General features: G+C 41.1%; 1 protein-coding gene across 2 annotated transcripts in view; it reads left to right on the forward strand.

The window, feature by feature from the left end:
* The window catches only part of hace1 (HECT domain and ankyrin repeat containing E3 ubiquitin protein ligase 1), an 89,380-nt gene that overhangs the window by 63,458 nt on the left and 7,036 nt on the right, over positions 1-18,886 (forward strand). For both annotated transcript variants that reach the window (XM_048531114.1, XM_048531115.1), the window contains 4 exons: positions 1-197; positions 6,091-6,222; positions 15,384-15,482; positions 16,759-16,829. In XM_048531114.1, coding sequence (XP_048387071.1) covers positions 1-197; positions 6,091-6,222; positions 15,384-15,482; positions 16,759-16,829 — 499 coding nt within the window. The remainder of the gene's footprint in view (positions 198-6,090; positions 6,223-15,383; positions 15,483-16,758; positions 16,830-18,886) is intronic.

The raw sequence follows: 18,886 nt of genomic DNA on the forward strand, positions 1-18,886 counted from the left end.
GTATCCCTGTAAACTACCAAGATGTAGCCTCCATTGACCCTGAGTATGCTAAAAATCTTCAGTGGATTCTGGACAATGATATTAGTGACCTTGGCCTAGAACTTACATTTTCTGTTGAGACTGATGTATTTGGTGCAATGGAAGAGGTGCCTTTGAAACCTGGTGGAATAAGTATACTTGTCACCCAGGAAAATAAGGTAAGTTAGTCTTTAATCTTTTCCCTGCTATGTTATTTAAGCAGCCCCTTTTTATGTGAGAGTTTGGCACTGCGCTCCAATGACTATTTCATTACAAAGTGGGATTAGAATTCTAGCTGAGCAAACCTTTTTGTGGGACAGCATACATGGTTTCAGAAGTTTTGATGTCAACTGCATACTGACATGAGTCAGCATTTTAATATGCTGTTTCAATTAAGAGTTTTGTTATTTTTTAAATGTTGCCTGCCTGATTGCTCATCAACAGTTAGATTTAATGCTATCCGTCGTATGGCAACAGAACCATTGTTTCTGTATACTGATTTCACAGTTGCTCGATATAAAATATATTAAATACTGTACCTTTTTAACATGATTCTTCATGCATCTGGAATTTTTTTAGCAGAACTATGCATTATACCTAGTTGTGATTAACAGTACTTTTGGACAAACACATTTTGGTGCAGGAATTGTGATTACTGTAAAGAAGTAATATTCATTATAAGACTCAGCTGAATGACCTTTCTTGTCAAAAACTTCATCCTTCAGATACGTTGCTCTCTATCTGTGCTTGTAAGTTGGATCTAATTTAGTTGACTAACATTAACTTGCAAGAAAATACAATTTATAAAGAGGGCTTTAACTTTGTGATCTTGACTGAACAGCCAGCTAACTGATTGGAAAAAGTAATTTCATCATAATGCCTTTTGTATAAAATTTTGAAGATGATAGATTTTTAAAAAATTTATTTTGCCCAATTGACTTTCGTTCGTTGAAGTAAATCTGAAACCTTTGTGAATATCTCCTAGGTAACTCCTCCCATGTGAACTAACTTTAAAAAAAAATCAGGTCACGTTTCAAACTGGATTCTGACTTGTTGAATAGTGCCTTTTGGTTGGGACCATAAAAGTATAAACTGAGGAAAGAAAAGTTAATAGTCGGTACAAAATTTTAATCTCTGACGAATTCTAAACACAACATGTTGATGTGTTTTTTCTGATGAATGATGATTCTCTGATGAAGGGTCTAGGCCCGAAACGTCAGCTTTTGTGCTCCTGAGACACTGCTTGACCTGCTGTGTTCATCCAGCTCCACACTTTGTTATGTTGATATTGATATAATGTTGGGTCACTTCTGAAACATTGATATCAATTAGATGTGTGATAGATTTCAGTAGTTTCTTTTTGTGTGTAAATGTAGTTTAACACTGCCTAAGGAACTGGTATTAAATTCAGGAAACCTATATATTCTATATACTGACTTCAAGGCAATTGATGGCTGCAGAACAGCTAATGAAGTGTCAGGATTTCTAAAACTTCTCTCCGATTTTCTTCTCTCCAAACCCCAGGACCATGAACACAAATCACCTTCATTCTGCTTCATCGTACTGATATATAAACTTGTTGCATGTCATGTTGGAGGCATGAAATGCAATGTGTCTCTGCTCTGTCATGTTTTGTACAGATTTGCCACTTTTCTGTCTACTTGTTTGAAGTCTTTTAACAAAGATTTGGATAGTCATTATAACATGCTCATTCTATAAAGTACTTATTGTGAATTTTCTAAATTAGGAGAGTTTGGACATCTGCAGGCTATGAGAACCGAGTTTAGGCATTCAAATTTGAGGAATATTCATTAGCAGACTTGGAAAGGACTTATTGAATTGTTCTCTCAGACCACATCATCGCATTCTGAAATTCATTGACTTACTACCATTTACATTTGTGATATAACACGGTGTAGAGCTGGGGTCCAGACCCGAAAAATCAGCTTTCCTGCTCCTCTGATGCTGCTTGGCCTGCTGTGTTCATCCAGCTCTACACTTTGTTATCTCAGATTCTCCAGCATCGGCAATTACCACTATCTCTACATATGTGATCTTAGTTTTACGTCAAGTGGTGCTTTAACAAGTTCAGTTTATGAGCATCCCCTGGTTCAGAAACTTGAATATTCATCACTAAGAATGGGTTGGTGGTACCACAACTGATCAAGTTGGCTGAGTCCTAAAGTAGAGCCGCTAAGCTGTGCCTGGGACACGATGCAGGAACCAGAGGGAAACAGGTCTACTTGCCACTGTCCTCGTTGCAAATGCATCCATTGCTGACAGGATCAATAGCAGTGACCACCACACAGTCCTTGTGGAGGTTAAGTCCTTTCTTCTCATTGTGAACATTTTGGAAGGTATCTTCAATGACAGGATCACTGAATTGTTATGGCACAGAATGAGAGAGTTTGGCCCATTGTTTCTACACAAGCTTTCTGAATCTCAGAATTGTGGAATTGTTATGGTGCAGAAGGAGGCCATTTGGCCAAACATGTCTGCAGTGGCTCTTTAAACAAGCATCATTACCTAATGCCAAACTCCTGCTTTTACTCTATACACTTGCACACTATTTCTGTCCAAATAACCATTCAACATCGTCTTGAATGCCTCAGTTGAACCTGCCTTTATCACATTTCCAGGTAGTGATTCCATACTGTAACAAGTCGCTGAGTGGCAATATTTTTTCCTCACATCACCTGTACTTTTGCACATCACTTTAAATCTATACCCCCTCGTTCATATTCCTTTTGAGTGGAGTCAGCTTCCCCTATCCACATTTGCGAAACCACTCATGATTTTGAAAATTTCTATTAAATCTCCCTTTTTTTTCCCAAGAATATTCCCAATTTATTCAATGTATCCTCTTAACTGAAGTTTCTCATTTCTGGAACTATTCTTGAAAATTGCTTATGCACTTTGTCCTTCTCCATTTCTGTGTAATTTTTCTGCAGATTTTCTCCTCAAAATTCTTTCCTGCAGTTGGTGAGCAATGCATTTGTACCATTTTTAATCCTGAGATTGAGCCAGTTGACTGTCTTTGAACCCTCTGAGACATCCACAAGATGGATGAGGTGGATTGGCCAGGGTAAGTGCAGAGTTACAGGGATTATAGGGTAGGGCAGTGGGTCTAGGTCGGGTACACTTTGGAGCGTTGATGTGGATCTGTTGGGTTGAATGGTCTGCAGAGTGAAGAATCAGTGGAACATTGAATGGCACTGCCATCAGTGAATTCCCCCATTGTCATCACTTAGGGTAACCATTAACCAGAAACTGAACTAAACCAGCCAAATAAATTCTGTGGCTAGAAGAGCATTTCACTGTGACTAGTTTGTATCCTATCTCCAAATGGCTTTCCATTATCAGACACAAGTGAGTAGTATGATGGAATTTTCTCTGCTTGCCTGGAAGAGTGCAGCTCCAGCAATGCTTAAGCTTTGACATGTAGGACAAGACAGTCCACTTGATTGGCATCACCTCTACCGTCTTCAGTATTCAATTACTTCACCACAGATGTGCGGTGACAGCAGTGCGTACCATCTACATGACTCACTGCAGTAGCTCACTACGTCTCCTCTGGCAGCACCTTCCAAACCTGTGATCTCTACCATAGAAGGACAAGTGCAGCAGACGCATGGGAGCACCACCGCTTCTAAGTTTCGAGCCATATATGACCCTCACTTAGAACTATATCACTACTCCTTCACTCCAGCAAGATCAAAATCCTGAAACACTCTTTGTTTACAGCACTGCACCTTGAGGACTCCAGCAGTTCAAAAGAAGACAGCTCACCAGTACCATCTCTAGAGCAGTTAGGACTGCGTCGTTCTAACTAGTGCTGCCCACACCCCTGAACAGATTGAATAAGGCATTTTGATGTCAAGTTTCCCAAGGAGATATTAGGCCATGGGCAGGTAGTAGCCTTGTTATATTATCACTAGACCAGTAATCCAGACATCCAGGTAATGTTCCAGGGACCAGGTTCGAATCCTGCTGTAGCTCAAAGTAGAATTCGAATTCTGTAAAAATCTGAAATGAAGAGTCTAACGAAACTGTTTTTGTTTGTTGGAAAAACCCATCTGGTTCACTAATATCCTATACTGAAGGAAATCTGCCATTCTTACCTGGTCTAGCCTGCATGTGACTCCAGACCCACAGCAATGTGGTTGACTCTTAACAATCCTTCAGCCATCTACGGATGGACAATAAATGCTGGTGTAGCCAGCAATGTCCACATGCCATGAAAGAATTGAAAAAAGTGACCAAAGCTTGTTGGAAAGTACTTTTCAAGGAGCATTCTAAGGAGAAAAAGATGGGGCAAAGAGATTTACGAAGAGCGTTTCAGGGCTTTGGCAGCTAAAGGCATGGCTGCTGTTGATGGAACAATTAAAATCCAGAAATCGTAAGTTATCAAATTGGAGTGCAGAGAAATCAATGGTGTTTTAATTGTTAAAGTGAGGACTGCATATCCAAAAGTGAGGTGTTTGGCAAATGTCGTAAGAATTTCTATTGTTTTTTTTCTCCAAAAAAGATGTGCTTTTAAGAAGGTTTCTTGCGTTTGCTGTTTCTAGTAAAGTCTAAATTTGTTCTTTTTAAATACTATTTCTGGTATGAGTGATACCGAGCACAAGGAATTTTCATAGACATATTGACGATGATCCTTGACTGACGACAGCCCTCTCCTCCAGTCTCACACCGCACCCCCCCAAAAAAAAATCAAATCCTGTCCCTTTTTCCACCACCTCTGCCACTCCAAAGTATGTATCTCGGTGTATAATTTGGTAATATCTGTACTTCATCCATTTCTGAACTATTATTGGGTGCCCTTTTAATTCATTCCTACCATTTGAATCTTACTGTTCTGATGCAGGATTTATGTATAAATTTAAATCACCGGTACCATAAGCAATAGGAATAGGAGTACACCATTTGGCCCTTCATACATGATCCAACATTTTTCACGCCCACTTTCCTGCCTTCTCACCCTTGATTCCCCCACTGACCAAGAAATTATCGATCACAGCTTTAAATATACAGCGATCTGTGACATGGAATTTCAAAGATTCTTAACCCTCAGAAAAATAATTCCTCCTCACCTCAGTCTTAAATTGGGCACCCCTTAATCTGAGACCATGCCCCCAGTCCGAGACGCTCCCATGAGGGGCAACTCCCTCTCAGCATTTACCCTATCAAGGCCCTCAAGAATCTTTTCAATAAGATCATCTCTTATTCTTCTAATCTCTCTTGAGTAGGGCCCCAGCCTGTTGACTACCAGCACTCATCCTAGTGAACCTTCTTTGAACTGCCTCAAGTGAAACAACATATCCCCTTAAATAAGGGGACCAGAACGGCTCAGCTTTCCATAATATAAAATGGCAATAAGACTTCCCCCCCCCCCTTTATAATCCAAACCCCTTGAAATAAGAGCTAACATTCCATTAACTTTTCTGACTATCTGCTGTATCTGTGTGCTAGCTTTGTGTTTCATGCGTAATTATCCTAAAGTGCCTTTGTGTGCAGCTTTTTGCAGTTTGCCTCCATTTAAATACTACTGTTCTTTTGTTCTTCCTTTTAAAAGGAACAACTTTTCATTTTCCCCTATTAAACTCCGTTTCCTAAGTTTGATAACTAACTTAACCTGTACTTAATCTGTAAAGTGTCTCTTATACAAGCTGCCTTTATAACTATTTTAACATCATCGCAAATTCAGCTACAGTACATTTACTTCCTCCTACTACCTCATAACAGAATGAACTAGCAGCTATAGAAGTGTGCAGATTTTCCAAAACTTTGAGGTCTCCATGCTAAGATTTCGATAAGACCTAGTCATGTGAAAGGGATTTAATAGCTCAGAATATTTTTAGTAGGTGCCATCTTTAAAAGTGCTTTTCCAATAAAGCTTTTGGTAAATTGTTTCTCTACCTTTCCAGAAGTGTTGTTAAATGAATTGCAAGGAGTTTGTATTTAAATGTGTTAACTAGATAGTTGGCAGTCTGCAACAATCATTTATTTCACTTAACTGTTTTTCTAAAATAGTGTATTTTTTGAACATTAAATGGCTAACTTTCTCTTCAGGATGAATATGTCCAGCTTGTTACTGAATTACGAATGACTCGTGCTATTCAGCCTCAGATAAATGCATTTCTTCAAGGCTTCCATCTATTCATTCCACCCTCCCTCATTCAGCTTTTTGATGAATATGAGCTGGTAAGAACTCTAGTAAATACTGAACACTGAATGTTGGTGCTGGTTAATACTGTGTCTGTGACTGTAGAGATGGAAAATTGTAGAAATGGGGAATTATCAGATTTGAGCTGCTTTCTCAAGATGATTTGCAGAATTCCTATGATTTTGTTAGAAATAAGAAAAGTATTTTATAGTTAGGTCAGAATGCATGATAATACTGAACTTGCACTTTTTTTTTCTGATCTATATTGTGATCATTGGGATGATCAATATAATGTTGTTTCAGCTAATGTGGAAAGCAACAAATAAAGCCGCCTTGTAATTGCTCTCTGAAGAAACTAAACAGTTAAACACAATGTTATTAACGATATTGCATGGTAAAGTAGCACAACAATTAAATTACTGGGCGAGTAATCATAGGTCTGGGCTAATGAACCTAGGTTCTGAGCTGAGATTCCACATGGCCAGCTGAAAATTTCAAATTCTGTTGATGAAATAGATTTGGAGCAAAAAGCTGGTAATAATACAGGTGTCCACGAAACAAGTAGTTGTGTTTAAAAACTATTAGATTTGACAGTAGGCTGTCTTTGTTTATGCTGCAACATGAGGAGCAAGATTTCCTGCATGTTTACAGCATTAGTCAACACCTGCTTCAAGAAAACCACCATCATCTCAGTATCCAAGAAAGCACATGCAGTGTGCCTTAATGACTACTGCCCAGTGTCTGTGACCTCAATAACCATGAAATGCTTCGAGAGGCTGGTCATGACTCACATCAATTCCAGTCTCCCAGCCTGCCTCGATCCCCTACAATTTGACTGCTGACGTAACAGGTCCACAGTGGATGCCATATCCCTCACACTGCAGTCATCCCTGGAACATCTGGACAACAAGGACACCGACATCAGACCCTTGCTCATTGACTACAGCTCTGCTTTCAACACCATTGTCCCCTCTGATCTCAAAACTCCAAGACATTGGCCTCGGCTCCACCCCCTACAACTGGATCCTCAGCTTTCTAACCCACAGACTGCAATCAGTGAAGATTGGTAATTGCACCTACTCCACAGTAACAGTCAACACTGTAGCTCCCTCTCAAGGATGTGTTCTCAGCCCCAAACTGTATTCCCTGTGTGATGCAGAGATTGGTAATTTCTTAATCTTGCAAGAATTAAGGGCTATGGGGAGAGGGCAGGTAAGTGGAGTTGAAATGCCCATCAGCCAAGATTAAATGGCACAGTGGACTCGATGGGCCGAATGGCCTTACTTCCACTCCTATGTCTTATGGTCTGTACACCCACGACTGCGTTGCTAAATTCTGAATGAATGCCCTTGGCAAGTTCATTGATGACACCACCATGGTAGGACAGATATTCAACAATGAAGAGTCAAAATACAGAAGAGAGATAGAGGGCTTGGTGATGCGGTGTGATGAGAACAACATCTTTCTTGATGTTGGCAAAACTAAAGAACTGATCATTGACTTCAGAAAGAAGTGATGAGGCCATGCCTCTATCTACATCAATGGAACTGAGGTTGAGAGGGTGGATTGTGTCAAGTTCCTTGGTGTGATGATAACTGACAACTTGTCTTGGACTTCCCCAATAGATGTGATGGCCAAGAAGGCACATCAAACGCCTCTTCTTCCTCAGGAAATTTGGCATGTCCATAGGGACCCTCACCAACTTCTACAGATGCTCCATTCTGTCTGGGTGCATGATAGCCTGGTATGGCAACTGCTCTGCCCAGGACTGTACAAAACTACAAATGGTTGTGTACCTAGCCCAGAACATGACGGAAGCCAAACTTCCTTCCGTGGGCTCCATTTATACGGCTCATTGATGTTGGCAGCTTTTCCACAGCAAAGAACCATTGGGTCCTGATAATGATCTCCTATAACCTCTTCTGTCAGGCAGAGCATAGAACATAGAAAAGTACAGCACAGTACAGGCCCTTTGGCCCATGATGTGCCATGGATTAATCCTAATCCAAAAATAAAATAACCTAACCTACATTCCCCTCAATTTACAGCTGTCCATGTGCATGTTCAGCAGTCGCTTAAATGTCACTAATGACTGCTTCCACGACTACCACTGGCAAAGTATTCATGCGCTCACAGCTCGCTGGGTGAAGAACCTCCCTCTGACGTCTCCACTATACCTTCCTCCTAACACCGTAGAACTATGACCCCTCGTGGCAGTCAATCCTGCCCTGGGAAAAAGTCTCTGGTTATCAACTCTATCCATGCACCTCATTACCTTGTACACCTCGATTTAGGTCACCTCTCTTCCTCCTTCTCCCCAGAGAGAAAAGTCCGAGCTCAGTCAACCTCTCCTCATAAGACAAGCCCCCCAGTCCAGGCAACATCCTGGTAAACCTCCTTTGCACCCTCTCCAAAGCCTCCATCTTTCCTATAATAGGGCGACCAGAACTGGACACCATATTCCAAGTGTGGTCTCACCAGGGTTTTATAGAGCTGTAGCAAAACCTCGCAGCTCTTAAACTCGATCCCCCTGTTAATGAAAGCCAAAACACCATATGCATTCTTAACAATCTTATACACTTGGGTGGCGACTTTGAGGGAGTTATGCCCTTGAACACCAAGATTCCGCTGTTCCTCCACACAGCCGAGAATCCTGCCTTTCATCCTATATTCAGCATTTAAGTTCGACCTTCCAGAATGCATCACTTCGCATTTGTCCAAGTTGAACGCCATCTGCCATTTCTCAGCCCAGCTCTGCATGCTGTCAATGTCTCTCTGAAGACTGCAATAGCCCTCGATACTATCAACGGCACCTCCAACCTTTGTGTCATCAACAAACATACTAACCCACCCCTCGACCTCCTCATCCAAGTCATTTATAAAAACTACAAAGAGCAGAGCCCAAGAACAGAGCCCTGTGGGACACCACTCAGCACTGACCTCCAGGCAGAATACTCACCTTCTACAACCACTCTCTGCCTCCTGTCAGCCAACCAATTCTGAATGCAGACAGCCAAATCAGCCTGTATCCTATACCTCCTGACTTTATGAATGAGCCTGCCATGGGGAACCTTATCAAATGCCTTGCTGAAGTCCATCTACACCACATCCACTGCTCGACCCTCATCAAACTGTCTCATGACCTCCTCAAAACACTCTAAGATTTGTGGGGCATGACCTGCCCCTCTCAAAGCCATGCTGACTCTCTTTAATCATGCTATGCTTTTCCAAATAGTCATAAATCCAATCCCTCAGAATTCTTTCCAAAACCTTGCTGACCACAGACGTAAGACTGACTGGTCTGTAATTTCCAGGGATTTCCCTATTCCCTTTCTTGAAAAGAGGAACAACATTTGCCTCCCTCCAATCTTCCGGTACAACTCCCGTGGAGAGTGCGGAAGCAAAGATCTTTGCCAGCGGCTTAGCAACCTCCTTTCTCACTTCCTGGAGCAACCTAGGATAAATCTGGTCTGGCCCTGGGGACTTATCAATCTCAACGTTTGCCAAAATTTCCAGCACATAACTTCCTCAATCTTGATCTGTTCAAGCCTGTTTCCCTGCTCCTCAAAGTTCTCATTCACAACAAGGTCCCTTTCCTTAGTGAAAACTGAAGCGCAAAACTCATTTCGGGCTTCCCCTATCTGCTCAGACTCCACGCACTAGTTCCCTACGCTATCCGTGATCGGTCCTACCTTCTCCCTGATCATTCTCTTATTCCTCACGTGAGTAAAATGCCTTCGGGTTCTCCCTAATCCTTCCCGCCAAGCCTTTATCGTGCCCCCTCCTGGCCCTCCTCAGTCCACTTTTGAGCTGCTTCCAAGCAAGCCTGTAAGCCTCTAAAGCTGTGCTAGACCCTTGCTTCCTCCACCTTACGTAAGCTGCCTTTCTCTTTTTGACGAGAAGCACCTCTGTTCCCGTCGTCCAAGGCTCCTTAATCTTACCCCTTCTTACCTGTCTCGGAGGAACAAATTTTATGCATCACTCGCAACAACTGCTCCTTAAACCGTCTCCACATGTCTGTTGTGCCCTATCTGTGGAACAATTGCTCCCAATCTGTACTTCCCAACTCCTGCCTGATAGTGGCCCCGTGAGTTTCCTTTTCCCCAGTTAAATATCTTCCCCTGGTAACTGCTCCTTTCCCTCTCCATGGCTATGGTAAATGTGAGGCGGTTATGGTCACTGTCCCCAAAGTGTTCTCCCACCGCTAGATCTGACGCCTGTCCTGGCTCATTGCCGAGCACCAAATCCAAAATGGCCTCTCCCCTCGTCGGCCTGTCCACATACTGAGTAAGGAAACCCTCCTGAACACACCTGACAAAAACGGCTCCATCCAAACCATCTGCACTAAGGAGGTTCCAATCAATATTGGGAAAGTTGAAGTCACCCATAACAACAACCCTATTTCACTTTTCAACAATCTCCCAGCCTGTGAGCTCTTCGATCTCCCTACTGCTATTTGGGGATCTGTAGAAAACCCCCAATGAGGTGACTGCTCCCTTGCTGTTCCTAACTTCCACCCATACTGACTCAGTCGACAAAGCTCCCTCAGCAACCTTCAAGATAGAGAAGCTTGAACACATGCACCAGCAGGTTCAGGAACAGCTTCTTCCCAGCTGTTACACTGATGAATGGATTCCTTGGCCTTAATGCTGATATCACTAATGTTGATCTCACCTCGTGCCACGCCTTGTGCAATATAGCATGTATGCTTCTAAGTTTTTTTTGAGAACTTTTTGATCTTTACTTCTTTGCTTACTATGATTTGCCTGTACTGCTCATAAACAAAGCTTTTTCACTGTACTGTGATGCTCATGATAAATTTGTCAATCAATTGTTTGCTGGCTGCAGCAAAATCAACAAGTTGCCCTACGAAAGAATGTAAACAAAAGAACAGTGGAGCAATAGACCGTTCAGCCTTCTGAACATACTTCACAAGTTAATGAAACCGTTGCTGATCTTCTACTTGAACATTATTTTCTTTACTATCCCTGTTCCCCTTGATGTATCCACCATGCAAAAATCTATCAATCTTGGTCTTGAACATACTCAACAACTGAGCCTCCACAGTTCTTTGGGGTAGAAATCTCCAAAGTTCAGCTATCCCCAAGGATAAAAATTCCTCCCTTCTCTTGGTTCTAAATGGCCTCCTTATTTTAAGATTGTCTTCCCTGATTCTGAACTTTTCTGAGGTTACTTTTGATCTATATCACCCCCATGAGTCTTCCTAAATCTGCCTTGTTAATCCCCAGAAGAATTTTATATATTTAAATGAGATCTCTTCTCAGTGAATAACCGCCAAGTCGGCTTTATCCTTCACCCCTCCATCCATGGAATTCGTAATTTGCAACCTTGTTGCACTCCCCCTCTGGCAAGTATTTCTACTGTTGAGTAAAGATGCACCAAAACTGGACGCTGTTCTCCATTTGTCTAAACAAGGTTTTCTGTAATTGCAGTGAGATTTTTATGCTGCTTCAATCAAACCCTCTTTTATTAAAGGCAAGCATTCCATTGCCGCCTTAATTGGTTCACAGTACCTGCTTGACAACTTGCAGTAACTCATGACCCTCAAGGGATTCCAGTCCCTTTGAAATCCAGCGCCTTCCGATCTCACTTAAACTGTTCACTATGATTTTGTTTTTCCTATCAAAGTGGATAATGTCATATTACTCCGCATTGTGTTCCATCTGTCAAATTTTTTCCCATTCATTTAGGCTTGAAGCCTCCTTGCATCTCCTCAACTCCTACTGCCATCTAGTTTGTCATATCATACTTTGGACATACCATGCTTGATTTTTTTCCCCCCCATTTAAATCATTGATATTGATTGTGCCCAGGCATTCATCTTAATGGTACACCACTAGTTACGCCTGCCAACCTTAACATTACCCATTTATTCCTGCTGTATCTTTTGTACATTAACCACTTCTCAATCCATGCTTGTAATTCCTCCTATCTATTCTGCTAGTTACATCCTCCAGCAAGATTGTCAGATGTGATTTCCCATTCATAAATCCATGTTGATTTTGCCCAATCCTGCCATTATTTCCTAAGGTTCTGTAATATGACTTATGAAATGTTGGCGTTTTCTGTATGCCTGTTACATTAACAGTTAAGGTCTGCAGTCCTCTATTGACTCAGTCTCTCCTTAACTCAGTCTTATCTTCTACCTTCCAAACTACAGGAACTATTCCAAAGTTTGGAAAGTGCATCCACTGTTTCTACAGCTAATTCTTTATTGGGCTGAAAAGCGGGACATAACATTTATGCCACACCAAATATCAGATGATGCCCATCCCTGAGAATAATCTAACCATGATTTCTTGACACTCAATGATTTTGCCCTAAATATGGTGACTACAAAGGCAGGCCAGAGGTCAGGAACAAAAACAGAAGTTGCTGGAAAAGCTGAGCAGGTCTGACAGCATCTGTGAAGAAAATGCCAGAGTTAACCTTTCGAGTCTGGTGACCTTCCTCGGAACTGATGGTAGCTGGGAAAACATTAGTTTATATGCAGAAATAGGGAGGGGTATGGGGTAGAAGAGAGCTGTTAGATAGACAAAGGAGTTGTTAACTATCTGGCTAGAAGGGTGAATAGCTGTTGATGGGGACTGTGAGTGATTAATAATGGGTATTGTGTAATGGCAGGCTGTGTGATAACAAGGCTTGGAATGTAGGGTAGGGGACTAAGACACGGGAGAGTTTAGGCCCTAAAATTATTGAACAGGATTTTGAGTCCGGAGGCCTGCGGGGTACCTGAGCGGAAAATGAGGTGCTGCTCTTCCAGCTTGTGTTGAACTTCGCTGGAACATTGCAACAAGCCAGGGACAGAGATGTTGGCCAGGGAATGGAGTGTTGCATTAAAGTGGCAGGCAACAGGTAGCTCAAGATAACAAAGTGTGGAGCTGGATGAACACAGCAGGCCAAGCAGCATCTCGGGCACCTTTCGGGCCTAGATCCTTCATCAGAGAGGGGGATGGGGAGAGGGTTCTGGAATAAAATAGGGAGGGGGGGGGGTGGAGGCAGACTGAAGATGGTGAGAAAAGAAGATAGGTGGTGCAGTGGGAGAGAGATTCCCTGAGGTTGGTCCGGAGGGAGGAGGGTAACTTCTTCAGGTTAGGCATCCCTGTATCCCATTACCTCTGATACAATTTTAACCTATCAGAGGTAATGGGATACAGGGATGCCTAACCTGAAGAAGTTACCCTCCTCCCTCCGGACTAACCTCCAGGGAATCTCTCTCCCACTGCACCACCTATCTTCTTTTCTCACCATCTTCGGTCCGCCTCCACCACCCCCCTCCCTATTTTATTCCAGAACCCTCTCCCCATCCCCCTCTCTGAAGGGTCTAGGCCTGAAAGGTCAGCTTTGTGCTCCTGAGATGCTGCTTGGCAGGCCGTGTTCATCCAGCTTCACACTTTGTTATCATATATTTCCTGTGGCTGGGTCAAAAGCATTAACAGCGCTGTGGGAAATACCTACAACATATGGACTACAGCAGTTCAAGAAGGCTGCTCACGATCACCTTCTCAGTGACATCTAGGGATGGGCAATAAATGCTGGCCGACCAGCAGCTCCCATGTCCCTGAAGTGAATAACAAGAACATTGTCTGAAATGCAGAGTATCCGGTCTATGGATTTAAGTCCCATCAAATTTCTCTAGTACCTTCTTAAAAAAAAATCGCTAATACTTTGCAGCTTTTCATCCACACTCGACCATTTTTTATTTCTGATTTTTTTTAGCGTTTTCCCATAGTTTTTCTGCCACTTCCTTATTCCCCATTATAAACTGTCATAACGGACCCAAATTTGTTTCTGCTAGTTGTGCTAAGTTTGAAGCATGCTAATCATTTGAAATTCAAGTTTAATGTTTTCAGATCTCTGCAATTCAATTACAAGTTCTTGTATCTAGTTTATTTAGAACTTTTTATTAATGTATTATCTGCTCCCTGTGCAAAACATGCTTTTGACAATTCATAATCAAGGAATTTGAATAAATGAGTATCTCAACTTCCATTGAACTCTCACTTTGTTTGAATTATTGTCGTTTTTAAAAAAAACTAATAAAGGGATTTTAATAAAATGTTTCCCTACATTCACTATTTCCTGTAGGATTGGAAATGTCTATGCTGAAGGAGAAAATAGCAATCTTAACATTTAAATAACCCCATTTATTTTTCTAATTGGATTGGTGTATGTTGATTTGTGTTCTGTTGTTCTGGAGAATGGCTCCACATTTGAGTCCTCTGTAGATACATCTGTTTCTTTCAAACCCTTTTCTAGAGAGGAATGGTGAGGGATGATGAAGTGTCTGCTTATCTTCTGTTTGTAGTTAAATGATCTCAAAATCAAAGTCGTGTCTGTGAGAATTGATTTAAAAAAAAATCATTCTTCCGCTGCCTGGAGAGGAGGAAGGAACGGTTTTTGATTTCTGGCAAAAATGTGACTTCATATACAGAGTAACATGATTGATTCTTAACTGTATTATCAACACATTAGCTCCTGCATGCAATAAATTGGGATAAAACAAGGTTTTCATCTTTCTAGCACTAGATTAACAAATACAGGCACAGTGAAAGCTGTAGATGCGGATAATCTAGTTAGCCTCTAATTGAAATTAACTTTATTTTGCAACTAAATAAGTGTAGGTGAGCTTTTTGAATAGTGTTTAATTTTGGAACTTGTAGTTTGGCTGTTGAGCTCTTCACAATTTAATGAAACCGTTGCTGATCTGCTACTTGAACATTATTTTCTTTACTATCCCTGTTCCCCTTGATGTATCCACCGTGCAAAAATCTATCATTTGTGTACATTTAGGCTGTTAGGACTTTGAAATTGAAAACCCAATTTTCCTAATAATTAATTCATGTGAGTGTGCCGGCCTGTGGACAATTTTACCCCGATTAACTAAGATTAAAGGCTTTTCAGGACAATTGCAGTGGATCAAAACATTTGATGCAGATTCCTGGAGAACAGTGATACTGGAGACTCAAGAAAGAATGTCAGTTTGTAGTCAGTCTTAGATTTAAGTTAGAGTGACAAAAAAAAGATGAATAGCTTTGGGGATTTGATTGAACCAGGTGTGAAGAAGGGCTAGATGAATAGAAATAAAGCTATAATTGAAACAAAATAATAATTTCAATTGGAAATAAAATTGATATGCTTTTAAAAGTATTTATACTATCCATCTCTTTATCTATAGGAGTTGTTACTCTCTGGGATGCCAGAGATTGACGTGGCTGACTGGAAACGGAATACTGAATACACAAGTGGCTATGAAAAAGATGACCCAGTTATACAGGTATCATTAGTATCAGATAGAAAAATGGAAAACCTAAAAATCGAATCCAGTTGATGTATTCTTTAATTCTTAGGCATCAGTTTTATAACAATGCTAGAGCTTAGTCCTGATGGAAATAGCAGGACAAATTTATTCAAAGGATGTACACAATGCAAAACAAAATCTTTTCAATAACAAACAATCAATAAAACGCAAAAGTTTAGTTCACTGCTTAAAAAATAATCAAAATTTAATTCCAGAAGCCTTGCAAATCTTAGTTAACATTGTAATCGTACTTTGCCCTGCTGATTCGTGACATCAACTGAAGTTTTTTTGTCTCGTACATTGTCGCTCACTTGAGAAATAATTTAAGATGTTATTAGTTTTAGAAGAACCAAAGATAACTTTGGATATAGAAATGCATGAACAAATAACTTAACCATGCAATGGTATTTCTGATTTGTTGTAGATTATAGTGAAGTAATGTAGTGTTTACTATTATGTATAAATCACTAGAGGTAAAGGAATAATTTGACTATATTATAATATTGCAGCCTTGGTTGAATTCTAGTCAACAGTAGTCTGAATATTCAGTGTTCTGGGTTACAACATAATATGGTTTAGAACAGAATTAGAGTTAAAAAATTTAGTACTTACCCTGATTTCCAAGTATCTGAAAGCACTTTATGGGTAATGAACTACTTTCGAATTGTAGTCACTGTTTAGCAAAGTAGAATTCTCAATCTGTATTCGAAATATCAAAAATAGGTTTTGTGGTTAGACGATCTGTCAAATGGCCATGCACAACTTTGTGCTCTTCTGTAGACAGGCTGTTCTCATTTGTACGTACTCATGTGGTGTACTACTGTAGTGTCAACAGTAAATACTGCTGTCCAGCATCTGTTAGGACAAACAGATTAATGTTTCAGTCCTGCAGCTTTTTATGAAATCTGGAAAGCATTACAGTTCCAACAGTTGAAAGTGACAAACGAAAGGGAAGGCCTGTGATTGGATGGAAGACAGGTGTGATTTCAGCCAAAAGCAGAATGTGGTCTATTTGCAACATTTTGGGTCGTATTTCCACATTCGTGGTACTTTGCCTTTTTGGTATTATGGTGGTGCCCTGGTTGTAGTACTGGACTGCTAATCTAGAGGACACCAGTTTGAATACCACAACGGTCACTTGAGAATTTGAATATGAAAGCACATTATAGTATTAGTAAAAATGAGCATGTGAATAATGAGAAATTCTGCGCACAAATAATATTTTATCGTTGTTAATCTTCTGTTTTTCAAGTGGTTCTGGGACGTTGTTGAAGCACTAACTCAAGAAGAATGTGTTTTATTATTGCAGTTTGTTACAGGCAGGTAAGATGGGTCTCCGACCTGAAGGTTATAATGTATTTGAACATCTGCAGATTTGATTTGTATTGTTGGTGCAAAATACTACATTGGATTTATTCCTAATGTAATTATTTAAATTGCTGCAAATTAGACTTTGATACGGTGTTTTGTGTTTTACAATTTCACTAACTGCATCAGAAATTAATTTTAACAGGATAAAGAGATAGAGATTTGGAGCAGAGGAATATTTAGTTGGAGAGAACAGAGCAGTGAGATTGATTTTTGGACTGCTGTAGTAAAGAACTGATATGGAAATGATGGGATGAATGGTTTCCTCTTGTGCTGTAAATGTCTGCATTTCTCCCCTGCAGAATAGAATATCCTTTATTGTGACAAGTACCCGAGTACAGGAGTACAGTGAAAAGTTGACAGTATCCGCCATCTTAGGTACAAAGTACTGAGGTAGAGATCATTGATACAAAATTCAGAAATAAAGGGAAAAGAAAGGAACAAAAGTTACATAGCTGTCATTGTATAAGTTAGAAAAATGAGAACAAAATTGAAACGATAAGCATTAATCTTTCAGTAGATCTGTGCAAGGGCTTCCACATGTGGTCTGCCCATGCTTGCAAGCTGCTGACTGCTTGCATCAGTCCCCAGTCCCACGACAGTCCCACTCCGTACGGACCTCCTGCCCACTGGCTCTCCCAGCTCTGCTCTTGCCTCCAGCCCCCTCTACCTCAGGAGAGAAAACCATGTGGGGAAAAACAGGTAAAAAAAGAGAATAAAATGGAAAATAAACAGAAGGAGCAGAGGAGAACTCTGATTTGGAGCATTCTACTCTGTTGCCATCTTGACCAGTAGGTCTATTATATAGCTCTTACTGTATTTCTCCAGTTGTGTACATCTGGAGATTTGGTACAGGACACTAGGTGAAATGCGGGAATGGGGAATGAAACATAGAACTGTACAGCCCAGGAACAGGCCCTTCATCTCATGATATTGTCGCAAACATGATGCCAAATTAAACTAATCCCTTCTGCCTGCCCTTGATTCATATCCCTCCATTGTTTGCATATTCACATGCGTAGCTAAAAGTCTCTTAAATGCCCCTGCTGTAATTGCCTCCACCACCCCACCCCAAACAGCCTGCTCCACCCTTCTACCACACTCGGGAAAAAGACACAAACTTGCCTGTCACTTTGAACTTTCCCCCTACACCTGAAGCGCTTGCCCACCTAGTTTTAGACATTTCAACTCTTGGGGGAAAGGAATTCTGACTGTCACCCCTACTTAGTGTTAGTGATTTCTATCAAGTCTCCCCTCAGCCTCCACTGCTCCAGGAAAAAAAAGCACAAGTTTTTCTAGCCTCTCCTCATAGTTTATACCCTCTAATCCAGACAGCATTCTGGGGGAAACCTCTTCTGCACCCTCTCCAAGGCCTCCTCATCCTTCCAGTAATGTGGCAACCAAAATTGAATGCAGACCTCTAAACATGGCCTAACTAAAGTCTTTTAAATCTGTGACATGACATCCTGACTCTTGTACTCCATTCCCTTACCAATAAACGCAAGCATGTCATACACCACCTTTACCATCTTACCTACTTGCATGGTCACTTTTCAGGATCTGTGGACTTGAACCCCATGATCCCTCTGCGTACCAGTACTATTCAGGGTCAACCTTCTACACTATCCACAACTCCACCGATCTTTGTATTGTCTGCAAACTTACTAACCCACACGTCTACATTTTCATCCAAGTTATTTACAAATATCACAAACAGCAGAGGTCCCAGTATGGATCCCTGTGGAACATATCTAGTCATGGACCTCCAGCCTAAAAAAAATTCCCCACTGCCTCTCTGCCTTCTATGGGCAAGCCAATTCTGAACCCACTCAGCCAAGTCACCATGGATCCTACCCATCTGAATCTTTTGGATGAGCCTGCCATGAGGAACCTTGTCGAAAACCTTATTAACTTCCATATAGACAACATTCACTGCTCCACCCTCATTGATCACCTCTGTCATCTTGAAAGGTTCAGTCATTGGTAAGATGTGACCTGCCCTGCACAAAGCC

This window comes from Stegostoma tigrinum, chromosome 4 (assembly GCF_030684315.1).
Source record: "Stegostoma tigrinum isolate sSteTig4 chromosome 4, sSteTig4.hap1, whole genome shotgun sequence".
Lineage (NCBI taxonomy): Eukaryota > Metazoa > Chordata > Chondrichthyes > Orectolobiformes > Stegostomatidae > Stegostoma > Stegostoma tigrinum.